This window comes from Pinus tabuliformis, chromosome Q, assembly GCF_031772625.1.
Source record: "Pinus tabuliformis cultivar Carrire ecotype Pingquan chromosome Q, CPIR1, whole genome shotgun sequence".
Lineage (NCBI taxonomy): Eukaryota > Viridiplantae > Streptophyta > Pinopsida > Pinales > Pinaceae > Pinus > Pinus tabuliformis.
In genome coordinates this window covers 445073806-445087231 of record NC_142296.1, presented here as the reverse complement: position 1 = coordinate 445087231, position 13426 = coordinate 445073806, and the positions used below count along the sequence as shown (strand labels likewise).

Genomic DNA, 13426 nt, shown 5'->3' with positions numbered 1-13426 from the left:
GATAAGTTGAACCCGAAGAATGGAGATAGTATTCAAGGGCTTATAACGTGAGATTGAAAGTGTGAAGTATGGTGAAGGGAGAATAAACACACTATTTCCATCGATGTCTTCTAAGTAGTGCCTTGCCTATAACCCTAGGACCTTAAGGGAGGTCTCACTAGACTAGGGCTAAAAAAGAACCCCCCCGGTAAGGTGAGAGAACATATTATTAGTCAAGATCAAACAATCATTAGATCACCCCTTTATCCATACTAAATGCACAAAACATTAAGTAAAAGCACCTGATTGCAAAATGATCAAAGTACCTATTGAGTGGTAGCCCACCTTTGTCCAATAAGAATGTCAAATGGTGAGAGATGTGGTTGTTGAAAATTGTAGCCATGGTCGATGTTTCCATAAATGAAAATTAAAGAAAGAAAAGGAAATTAAAATTGCAAATTTAATTTTATATTTCCCTCCTAAACATTCAAGTCAGTCATCCCATTTGCTTAGGTCGGTTGGGCCCCAATAAGGCACCCATTTGACCCCCATTGGAAGTCTATATAAAGGAGAGGTCTCCTCATTTGTATACATAGAATTTGTCTTGTATCTCTTTGATCCAGGGAATTTCAGGAGGGTTTTGGGATTACTTCTCGCTGTTGGATATTGGTTTGGCTATTCTATTGATGCTGCATCTGATGTATTGATGTGCTATGAACTCTCTCTCTCTCTCTCATAAGGAAGAATTTTATGGGTTTTTCCTTTGTGGGTTTAGTCCTGGCCTCGGGTCTAATTTCCGTCTCTCTTATCTCATGGTTTCATGGTTTATCTTCTGCTCTTTCATGCTTTATGAATGAATTTCTTGTTACTTCTTCATGATGAAAAAACTTTCATGCTAATAATGATTGTGTTATCTGTATAAATAAATTGTTCTAAGATTTGCCCAAGTAAAAATCAACAGTAGTGATTGGTGCAGATGGTGGATGAGCTGGCATATCATCATCATCAAGCTAATGTGTAGGGCTACTAGCTGTTCGCTGTCCAAAAATTTCCTAATTTCTAATTAGCAAGGTGGCTGGATCCAATGACAATGACACAAGATCAGCTGTAGCATAGTTAGATACAAAAATGCCTGATATATACAAAAGCTCTTTTCTAAGTTTTACAGTACAGTAACAGTACATCCTGCTCAAACAGAGAGGAAAACCTATTACCCCTATCGGTTTGATACATTATGATAAAAAATGGAAAATAAAAAGAAATATAAAGAGCTCCAACGGAAATGTACTGAAATTTCGAAATTGTCAAATTCAAGGACTCAGTTTACAACTTTACACACTCCCCTTCTAAGTAATCGGTTTACCATTAAGCTGTGAACTGTGAACTTGATTTTATATTCAATTGCATATGCAATTATCTTTAACTACATATGCATGTTATTAAGCTATTCTGCAGGACATGGTCCATCAGATTCTTAGTATTCAATGAAAGATTATTCTTGTAAAAATATAAGGCTTTTACTATTTTAAATCGAATTGTATTCTAATATATAATTCATCTCTAGATTGAAATCATTGCACAGTGAACAAACTCTGACAAAAATTGTGTCCTACACTTCACAAAATTGTCTCATGCCGAGTTAAGTGTGGAAACCCTTAAATGTAGCATATCCTTGTGGACACATATTTCCGTGTAACTTGAAATATACATTGTAACTAATGACTAACTCGAAAATGTTGTCATATTTTGTAATCTCCAGATCACAATAGTACAAAGTGCCTCAATATTACCAGCTCGTGGCCTTTGTAAGCAAGAGCAGATTTCACTGTAGCCTCTGACAGAATGTTCTGCTGTTCTCAACGTCTAGTAACAGCCGAAACCACCTGCAGTTCCATCTGATGCTATTTTCATGACACTAGCTTCATGCAATGCATCTTCAAAATGTTGGAAGGGCATCACCAGCATAGACATATTTGCAATAAATATATTATAGAGAAGAAGATTTTACATCATCTGAATCCACTTTCATCTGCAGGCCATAACAAAGATTACTAACTTTCCACTTTAAAATAATAATTATGAAAATTGTTCTGAAACCAAAGAACACTTTTGGGAATTGTTCTCAATACAATAAATAACATTTACAGTTATATTTGAAGCATTGCACAATGAGAGTATATATTCAATAACCTGTTTCAAGTGACGCAACATAGCAAAATGCAATAATTTCTGGAGTTTGTCGCACTGGTCAATCATTTGCCCAGAGTTTCTCATCTCAGACAGAAGGCCATATAGACGTTCAACTGACGTGTATGGAAACCACACTGCAGACATTTTTTTACGCTTGATGATATCAGCAGGCCTCTGCAAAACAGCCAGAAAAAAACACCGTCCCATTAAAATCACCTTATCTGTCCAGCTGAAATCTTTGGAATTCACAAGTATAATCACAAACAGACCCTGTGCAAAGACGGTAAAGACCAAATACAGTCCACATGAAAATTGCACCAAATCCAAAGATTCACAGCATACCAGTTCAATAAACCCCTGTGAACCCATCATTTTTTAGTATCAACATTATGCTTAGGTTACCAAATAAAGCCACTAGTTGTCTACGTTTATGAAAATTTTCTGCCCTTCCAATGAAAACAGGAAACTGAAGCAAAAACCAAATGGAATATACCAGAGATGCCCATGCTTCCAAGTACTCGAGCAATAGATGAGTCGCATCTGAGAATCTGCCATACTCTATATATAGTCGGAACAACGCTGCAGGGTCTGACTCTTGACCAGCCATTCCCCAAGCAGTTGCTTTCCTTGCACCCTTTGCAAAGAAATGTGGAAAGAATTAGACAGACTAGATTAGAAGACATTGCCATAAAAATATTCTACAGTTTTAAAGATCCGTTATTTGAGTTGTAAAATTATGAAGAGGGACAATGAAACAAAACTAACAAACATTGTAAATTTTATTTCTGGAAATAAGTTGCATGCCTTGAACATGTCCACTAGCCACAATGGTAGCTCAATTTGAGGGTCTGTACATAGCAGAGTTTCAGCAGCAACAACTGGAAGTCGGCTATGTAATCCTTTGTATTTTTCCTGCATTGAAAACAGAAAACCAGATGTCTCATGTAACAAAATGCATATTGATAACTGAGAAATTAAAATAACCTAAAATGATTTTTTAACACTACTGGCAGTGAACCTTATGTTGTAGATAATTTGTACTGAAACTCAAACAACGAAGAATAATATTTACAACCAACAAAGATGTTTGTCAGATTTCTTGTTGGTTGGATGATTATGCTTGCTGGTGTAACGGTCTTCTCACCTGTGCTTTGTTGGAAAACGTAAATAATTTCGGTCTTCATAATTGTCATTGGACTCATGTCATGATGTAATTCGTATGTATCTATCAAATGAAAAAAGAAAAATATGTAATGGTCAAAAGAAAAGTAATTTTGCAAAGCATGGGTTTCATGCTCAAGTTATTTGTCACTAGATCAAGCATTCATTAATGCTCCTAGGGTTTACATGAGTCAAAGTGTCCTTGTCATATTTTAAAAGACCCATTCGGACATTCGTATCAAGAAAAGAAAAACTATTTTGAATATAAAAGTGTCTAGAAGGCTCCCAAGACCAAGTCAACCAGCCAAACTGAAGTCAGCCTAGAGAGGGCTAATGGAGCCTCTTGGAAGGCTATAAAAAGGTGGATCTTTGACCTATTTGATACACACATCAAGCATACATTCGTTGTATTCGATCTGCAGTTGGAAGAAGGATGTGAAAGCCTTAAAAGGCTAAGAAGAAGTCTAGCAAAGAAGAAGATGAGCCCTAGAAAGTTTGGATCTCTGAAATTCTGCTTGGGATGGCTCACACATGTGAGAGGCCTAGGGTTTATGGGCATGCAATAGGTCCGAAATTGCAGGAAGGTGTTGCAGACTTGTTTGTGAGATCTAAAAGTTAGAAAAACCTAATTGTGAAGAGAAATTGATTCGCTGACATTGGAGATCCTGTTTTGCATTGCAAAAAAAGTTTTTGGATGGCTGGCTTGGTCCTTGGTGGTAATCTCAGGTCTTGGTTTTTGGTCTTGGAAGTCTCCTTTGAATTGATTCTATAAGAAGAGAAGTTATTTCTGGGTGTTGCCCTGGCTTGAAGCCTATATCTTGTGTTCATCTTTGTATGGTTATGATCTTCATTGTTTTGGCATTTATTTGATGATTAGAAAATAAGTACAATCAGAGAAGAAGAAGAACCTAATATCACAAATAACTGTCAAATAAGGATAAATCAAATTAAAAGTTGCCCTAATGCTGCCCTAATCAATTCTCCAATATGGAATCAGAGATGAGGTCATGATCTAAGCTAGAAGATCACTGTAGAAGGTCTCCAATGTCGAGAAAATGAAATTGTTTGAAGGCCAAATTGTTCCAGTACAAGGCCGAGTAAGAGCAGAAGGCTGAACGTGGGATCAAAGGCAAGTTTGGGCTCTTAAATACCACTGTAAACTAGACCGAAGGTTTCAGAACTAATTCAAAGGCACCGAGAGCTGTTTGAAGAGCTAATCTATAAGCTAGAACAACAATGTCAAGGCCTCAATTCAAAGCATTCTAGGCCAAGGGTTCTGAAATATTGAAAGAAGCCAAAAATCACTCTTCAAGCAGCCCAAGAAGAAGCCTAGCCTAGGCTGCAGGATCTGTCTCCCTTGTCAAGAAAAGCAAGTACTGTATTCTTGTGTTTGAAAGGCCTACAAAGGTCTAAAACCAGTTCTTAATGCCAGCAAAGAAGTCACCTTGAAGAGGGTATAAGACCGCAGGTTGGAGAGGCATTTTAAGCCTAGTCTCAAAAGTTCTTTTACAGTGACTGTGGTAAGCCCTAACCAATGGGCCAAAGTTGCAGAGTAATAGCATAAGCTTGATTCCAGATCTATCATCAAGGACAGCAAAGTAAGGAAGGATTGTTGTATCCCATACACAGCTTGTTTGAGGACCTATAGCAATCATCTTCAATATATCCTAACCAGAATTCAAGAGAAACAACAGTTGGTCACCTTGAGAAGAGCATCTGGTCTTGACATCTTTGGAAGCTCCTTTTGAAGGCAGTGCAGTTCTGAAGGAAGCACAAGTACAACTATGAGATCAAGACTGTATTCTTGGGAAGCAGTCTCTTTCAAGTAAAATCAACTGGAGACAAATCCTTTGCAAGAAAGGATAAGGTAAGGCTGCGGTAAGGTACGTATGATCTCTATGTATTGTATGTTCACTTGTAAGGCTTTGCTAGAGGGTCTCTATGGTTTTAATTTTTAAAGTAGGTCTTGATGACTATGAAATTGCTAGGGCTCGAAAATTTGTGAAGATTTGAAACCCCTTAGTTTGAAAAACCATGACTATTTGTTCCCTCATAGAATCCCTAGCTCTTGACATCTAGGACTTGTAAGAAGAATCTAGGGTTTGTGGTAAAATCCTCACAAGGATTGAAAGAAAATGAAACCTAGGTCAAAACCCTAGGGCTGATGTTTCCAAAACTCTAATAAGGGTTAGATTAAGAAGTATAGGGTTTGTAATTAAAACCCTAGAAGTCCACCCCCTGAGAAACCAAGGAAACCCTAGATTGACAAAATTGACATCATGCTTGTATTTTTGTATATTTTGCTTCTTGTACTTGTTGGTGAAAAACACAAGTACATAAAGGAAGCAAAGTAAGAAGGATGAAATAACAAATCAAAGCAACACTCGTGCTCGCTGACTAGAAACTAATAAGCATGGTGGAAGGGGGGAACTGTAAGAACCCTGAAGGAATTAATGCTAACAAATTCATTGGTGATTAAAAGAGAAAGCGTGCATTGCTGTTTTCTCTAGAAGAATCTTGGATTCACAAATGCATGGCATCAATAGAATCATGTGATAATAGCATATTTAGAGTCCACTATAATTTGCTTTGTAGGAATCAGCTAGTCTTTCAAGAATGTGAAGCTTGGGACCATTTTGCATAATGTTCATCAATACATTGTCAACATTATGTTAGAGGCAATCATTTAGCTAAAATGGATCATCAAGATCCTAAAAGAGCCATCATTTTTTGAAGGCTCTTGGTGTTCAGAAATGTAACTAGTATTAGTCTTCAGTATTGTATTTGAGTCGTGATGTAATGTATTTGTCAAAAGAAAGAAAAAGAAACGTTATTGTAAAAGAAAAAATTATTTATAAGCATGGGTTTCATGCTCTATTTATTCTTTTCTAGGTCAAAGCGCCCCCTGAGTGCTTCTAGGATTTGTGTCATGAGCATAATCCATGTCATCAAGTAATAGACCCTTCTTGGGCTTATTGTGTCAAAGAAACAAAATCTATTTTATGTAATTGGTCATGTAATACCTCCTCCACCAAGTTGGCTTGCCCTTCATTAAGTTGGCCTCACTCAGAGAACTACAACCACTATAAATAGCAGTGCAACTCAACCTATTGGAGCATCCTCTCAAGAAGTTCGATCTACAACTCTAAGAAAGTGCAAAGACAAGAAAAAGAAGTGACAAGGCTTGAAAAGGGACAAAGAAACCCTAGCGAAGAAGGAAGAAACTCTAGCAAAGAAAGAAACGACATTTTTCTCTTGTTTCCAGCTCACATGTGTGAGGATCTGAAGTTGCACGAAGGCCAAAGTTGCAGAGCTATAGTAAGGTTGAAATTCTTGATGCGGAAAGCCAAAATTTTGTGACTAATGCAGTATTGATGCAGTTTGACTTGAGTTGACTATTGGAGTTTGGCTAATCATCTTGGGAGGTTGACTTGGTGGATTGGAGGAGGTCTTTGTCTTGGTCTAATAGTATTGGTTGTCTCATTTGATTTGGTTCTAATGGAAGATAAGATCACTTTTTGGGTTTTCCCCTAGAATAAGGGTTTTGCGTTGGCTAAGAGCCTACATCATGTGTCTTTGTTGTGTTCATCTTCATGTACCTATGTTTTTGGTAGCTGCTTGACGATAAGAAGATATAAAAGAAGATAACAAGAATTCAAAGAAATAACATGCAACTATCAAGATAAGAAAGCCTTTCTTCCTTTCTGATTTTCTAACATGGTATCAGAGCAAAGGTGAAGAAGAAGGAAAAAGGAAGCTTGAAGGTCAATTGCTCTCATAAGGATTCAAGTAAGATTAGTCCCATTATTTGAATTTTGAAGATCCATTGAAGAAAGTCGCATACTAGTTGATCTACTATAAGCTACTTTGAAGAAGAAAACCTATTTCAAGTAAGGAAGACATTGACAAACATATCTATGACATAAAAAATATTATGACAATAACTTCAATTCATCCAAAGCATATTGCATTACATTGATTAGACTGCAGACTTGGGCCGAAAAGAGGAAAGGTGCCATCGTTTGACATCATTTCCAATCCTATGAAGAAATCCAAAGTTTTAAAGTGTCTTGACAATATATTAGAGATCTGAATAGTATAAGGTACTGTGCATATTAATGTAAGTAAGGTCAAGACCTAATTGTGGCCTAGAATCCGACCTCAATCAAGCAAGAAGTATTAGTATTTGAAAAGCGTATTAGGTATCTTTCAGTGAGTGTCAAAAGCCTTAGTCAAAGAAACACAGTCACAGACCTATACCAGTCATTATTAAGACTTACAACAATCACTTAGTAATGGCACAGTGAAAGAAAATGAAAATCCACAATCTTTGAAGAAACAATTATAGAAGTCTAGTTGAAGATCTGTGGCAACATACATTAAAGAAGTAGAAGGTAATCAACTTAAGAAAGAGCATCTTAACATGGCATCTTGAAGAAACCATTGTAGCGGACTTATTGTGATCATGGAGGACTAAGGTAAGTAGTCCTTGAGGTAAGCATAATTGTCTTTATCCATATAGTTGTCTAATCCTTATTAGATTAGGGTTTTAAAATCTCATTTTTGGTTCTAGGGTTTGGATCTGAAATCCCTAGTTTGTAATCATACTCTTGTACTTGTATACTTTTTGGTAGTACTTGTCAGTGAATGTTGCAGGTACATATAGAAATAAGGATGTTGATACTTCATGGTGAGAGGGAGCCCTTCCAAAGGGAGCTTCCACCTTCTCAGAAAAGATAAGTATTATTTTTTATTTCATATATATATATATATATATATATATATATATATATATATATACATATGTATGTTATATATACATACATATGTATATATATACATACATATATACATACATACATATATATATATATATATATATATATATATATATATATATATATATATATATCCTTATTGCTTGATTATTATCCTTTCTCTTGTATTTTCCTTGGAAGGACTAAGCTTACAGGTATATTCTAAAGAATAAGGATTGTAACTAGATTTAGAGGGAGTCTTCAAAGGGAGACTTGTAAGAAGTTGTGGGAGTCTTTAATAGGAAAACCTACAAGGTTTGTGAAAGAAGCAACTCAAGGTATGTATAAAGAGTTGTAGCAGGTCTTCTTCATATAAGAAGGTACGATCATTTTTTCTTTAAAAGGATTGCGTTATATTACTAACTCTCTCATGTCTAGAGTTTTTGCTATAAAATCATGAAAAATTCCCATAATATTAGGGTGGTTGATCCCTAGATTAAATCAACCCTTGTCTTACTATCTTTTGCTATTTTGATAAAACCCTAACCTTTAGGGTTCACTATAAAAACCCTAGCCTTTTTATGTTTTGGGTTTGTTGATGAAACCCTAGCTTTTTAGGGTTTGATGAATTAGGGTTTATAACAAAACCCTTGTAATAGTTAATGTAAGATCCTAGGAATGAGACCCTAGGTATATATGCTTCTATATGATTGAAACCCTAGCTTGGTCAAGTTGTTAAAGTTTTGATGTTTGTATCTAAGGTTTAATGACAAAACCCTAGTAGAGATTGATATAAGATTCTAGGGTATGATAATGAAACCCTAGATGTAAAATGCTTTTGCTATGATTGAAATCCTAACTTGATCTAGTTGTTGATATCTAAGGTTTAGTTTTGATGATGGAATCTAGGGTTTGTGACAAAACCATAATAGAGTTTGTTGTAAGAGTCTAGGGTATGAAAGGTGTAACCTTGTTGATTGTAAACCTAACCAAGTTTAGGTTTTGGATATCTAAAAGTTTGACTTCTTATTCAAAGCTTTGATAAACTTGGATGCTCCCATTGTGATGACATGTTAACCCTATATTGTTAACTTCATGCTCTTGTATATTTGTGCTTGGTTATACTTGTTGTCGAAGATTTGCAGGTACATAGTCTTCAAGATGTTGAAGATGCTTACCTACCTCATACTTGATGATGACCTAATGATGATGATGAGCATGATGAAAAGAGGGAGTTGTAAGAACCCCAAAGACATTGAAGTTTACATTAATGATTAATAAGATGACCTTGTTACTATATGAAGATAAAGAATGATGATGAAGTTTTGGAAGGTCAAAATTCTCTGATGATATGATGATGCAAAAGAAAGAGCTTGTATGGCTGAAAGAATAAAGTTGTTGATGGACTTGTCCCCTAGTTGAGAAGAAGCTTGTATAAAGGAAAGTGAATCTTCTCCATAGTTGATAACATGATGTGAAGGCCATGAGGATGATTGAGATCAGAGAATAGCTAAAGCACTGCCGGTAGATGATATTGATGTGTAATGAACAAGCTTGGATGTTTTGAAGAAGTGTTGAAGCTGAGCTTGGTGTTGCTGAAGAAGATTGGAGAAGGAAGCTTCTATGGAGATCTCAGTTGTTTGGCCTTGATAATGTTTGGATCCCAATGTGGGAGGGTATCTTGGTCATGTAGAGTTTCATTGTTGTGTTTGACCTTGTTGAGATACCTAGATCCCTAAGGGCTGGTGTCAGGGCATAGAGGCTTGGATGGTATCTATAATTATACTAGGGCTTTCACTTGATGGTACCTATAGTGACATGTTGCCTTGGTGACATCTTAGTCCTTGACAATGTCTTAGATCCTTGTATTAATGTCTTGGAAATGACACTAGGATCCTTAATTTGATGGATCCTTGAAATAGTTTCATTGACAATTGGATCTTTTTTTGTTGGATACTTTGGCAGTTAGGCTATCCCTAGCATTGTGTATGTTACTAAACTCTTCTTGGAACATTTCAAATTGAGGTCAACCTTGTACCGATTGAATAATTATGAATACCTCCCTAGTTAAGAGGGAGTGTTGAGAAATGTAACTAGTATCAACCTTCATAATGTTGAAATTTCTAAGTCTGACATATTAGAAATCCCTACTGCATTATTTGGTTTATTTTATCCTACTTGTTCTTTTCATTAACAAGTTATTTATAAATATAAATACTGAAAATAAACACAAATGCAGCCTTAACTCATATACAGATCAACAACTGGAATAACTGAGACAAACGCACAAGGGACACCGTTATTTTTGGACAATCGTCCCTAGAAAAACTCAGTATGGGAAAATCGGTGCAACAAATATGATGGTTTTACTATTATGCAATTTTTGAATACAACTAGGGTACCAAAAATGGCTCACCCAATAGAGAATGCCCTCGACAGAAGTACCACTCCTCGGAGACAGATATTTCGGTTGATCAGTCACCAAATGAACGATCCCATAGCAACTATGGCAGCTTCCACTGCTCTGCATCACTCTGATAGGGACTGCATCACCCTCTCAGCTCACCAACACCCAGTCTGTCCCACGAAAATCTCTCGGCGCTACCTCTTGGCCCTGCGTCAGCTTTTCTAGCCTCTGCGTAGCTACTGAAGCCTCAGCATCACCTCTCAAACCCTCTACATCACCCACACTAGCCTCTTCAGCCTCTGCATAGCTCCCAGCTGCCTCTGCGTCAGCCTCTCCAGGCTATGCGTTGTCTCTTTGGCATTATCTTTGCCTCTTTGCTATGTATTCTCAGCCTCGTGCCGAATTGCTCCTTGCTGCAACAGATCACTAGCTCGATTCTTTCAGCAAAACCCAGCTCCAGAAAATCGAACTGACTGATCAATTTGGTGTCTCTCCAACTGACCCTCAAGCCTCCTCTTATACTTTTCCTGTTGAGTCTTCAACGACCGAGATTAAGTCCCTAATCAACGGCTAAGATTAGATTTGGCTTGACCCATGTCATTTAGAACATTCTCACCCAGCTTTATATTAATACCCATTAATATTTTAATTTTCCTATGTTTAGACTTAGGAACCCCATTAAAAATATTAATTATTTTAATATCTCTGCAACCGGGTGGAATTTCCCCAAACCATTTCTGGGTCTTGGAGATCTTATGTGCCTTAGCCTCTCCACCAATTTTCATGGCTAGAGCACATCCAATGCTACCACAAATCAACACATAATTGTATTCGAGTCATGATGTAATGTATTTGTCAAAAGAAGGAAAAAGAAAATTTGTTGTAAAAGAAAATTTTATTTATAAGCATGGGTTTCATGCTCTATTTATTTTGTTTCTAGGTCAAAGCACCCATTGAGTGCTTCTAGGATTTCTGTCATGAGTCATTATCCATGTCAACATGTAATAGAACCTTCTTGGGCTTATTGTGTCAAAGAAACAAAATGTATTTTATGTAATTAGTCATGTAAACTCTCCTCCACCAAGTCGGCCTTCCCTTCATCAAGTTGACCTCACTAAGGGAACTACAACCATTATAAATAGTAGTGCAACTCGACCTATTAGAGCATCCTCTCAAGAAGTTTGATTTGCAATTCTAAGAAGGTGTGAAGACAAGGAAAATAAGTGACAAAGCTTGAAAAGGGACAAAGAAACCCTAGCAAAGAAGGAAGAAACTCTAACAAAGAAAGAAAGGGCGTTTTCTCTTGTTTCTGGCTCACATGTGCGAGGATCTGAAGTTGCAAGAAGGCTTAAGTTGCAGACCTATAGTAAGGCCAAAATTCTTGACGTAGGGAGCTGAAATTTTGTGACTAATGCAGTATTGATGCAGTTTGACTTGAGTTGACTTTTAGAGTTTGGCTAATCATCTTGGAAGGCTGACTTGGTGGATTGGAGGAGGTCTTTGTCTTGATCTTGTTGAGAATTCAATAGGGCAGTAAGTATGTTAATTCTCTTTAACTTGATAATTGTTTGTGTTACCTTTTCCTTATTAGCTTTGTTCCTTATTATTATAGTGTGAGATACATCAAACAACTACCAAAACAATAAGAACAGTGACACAGTATATAGGCTGCAAACCAGGGCCAAAACCCCTCCTCTTGAGCAGAAAACCCTTAAATCTCTTCTCTTCTTATAGATCTTTCAATTGACAAATACCATGACCTAGAGACTCAGACAAATACCCTCCAAGATCAAGATAAATTCGGCCTCTTGCTACACTAACTTCGACCTCCTACTGTAGATCCAAAATTCTATCTATTCTATCTCCCGGCAACTGTTGTTGCTTCTCTTGGAGACTTTGATCTCCCTCAAATAGCCTTCTCCTTCTTTCGCTTGCCTTTCCTTGAGTCTTAGGGCTAATGAGACACCCTAAGAGACCTTCGCTTGCCTTCCCTCCTCTTCGTCTCCCAAGATCAAACTCGAGATGGCATAAATGCAGAAACCCTAACTTCGACCTTCATAAGAGAGAGAGAACTAACCCAATCACTTTGACTTCTTTGACTTCCTCTTTGTTCCTCTTTCTTCGACCTTCTTTCTTCTTCTTCTGCGCATAGAGAATGAGATGAGAGAGTGTGTCTAATGGAAGCTGAGTTCCTCTCTATATATAGGCTCTTCCAAGGGGGATCGTGGCTCTTCATGTAGGCCGACTTGATCTTGGAGGTATTTCTTTACAAGATACAATGTGCACATAGGGTCTTCAGTATATGACAATGACTCTTTAAACCTAGGACAAACCCTAGAAGCACTCAATGGGTGCTTGACCTATCAAATAAAAGAACTTGAGCATGAAACCCATGCTCTAATAATAATAATTTCTTTTTCATTTTATTATTTACAAGAGTACACTTCACACTTATGAAGATCGAAACTAGTTACACATTTTTCAACACTCCCTCTTAACCATAGTTTTAAAAACCGGCCACAAAAACCAGTAACTGGTCTAACCGACCGGTTGGAGGCCTGGCCGATCCGAACCGGCCTAAAAAACCCGGTTTCATACCTCATGTGCCCAAAATCTGGCCCTAACCGGTCAAAACCGGCCGGTTTATGGACAGCCCGCCGATTAATGAAAAAAGCGCAGCAGTTTTGTGGTTTAGGGGTGGTTTAGGGGTTTTGGGGGGGAGGGAAAGGTATTTTCCCTCCAAAAACACCCTCACACTTGCTATAAGAGACCCCTCTCACTCTCATTTGTCTCACACAACTGATTTGGAGTGTTTGTGAGTGTTTGTGAGTTTGTTTGTGAGCTTGGAGAGTGTGGAGTTTTTGCTGAAGTAGTCATCTTGGAGTTGGAGTTGGAGCTATTTTGGAGATAGTGTGTAGCTGTCAGTGGAGTT

At 37.3% G+C, this 13426-nt stretch overlaps 1 protein-coding gene across 2 annotated transcripts in view; it reads right to left on the bottom strand.

The window, feature by feature from the left end:
• Nucleotides 1–1514: 1514 nt before the first annotated feature.
• Nucleotides 1515–13426, bottom strand: part of SAR1 (SUPPRESSOR OF AUXIN RESISTANCE1) — a 333388-nt gene continuing 321476 nt past the window's right edge. For both annotated transcript variants that reach the window (XM_089384665.1, XM_089384663.1), the window contains exons 24-27: nucleotides 2974–3081; nucleotides 2663–2803; nucleotides 2170–2343; nucleotides 1515–2008 (exon numbers count right to left, since the gene is read on the bottom strand). In XM_089384665.1, the coding sequence (XP_089240791.1) occupies nucleotides 1967–2008; nucleotides 2170–2343; nucleotides 2663–2803; nucleotides 2974–3081 (465 nt within the window). In that variant the 3' untranslated portion in view covers nucleotides 1515–1966. The remainder of the gene's footprint in view (nucleotides 2009–2169; nucleotides 2344–2662; nucleotides 2804–2973; nucleotides 3082–13426) is intronic.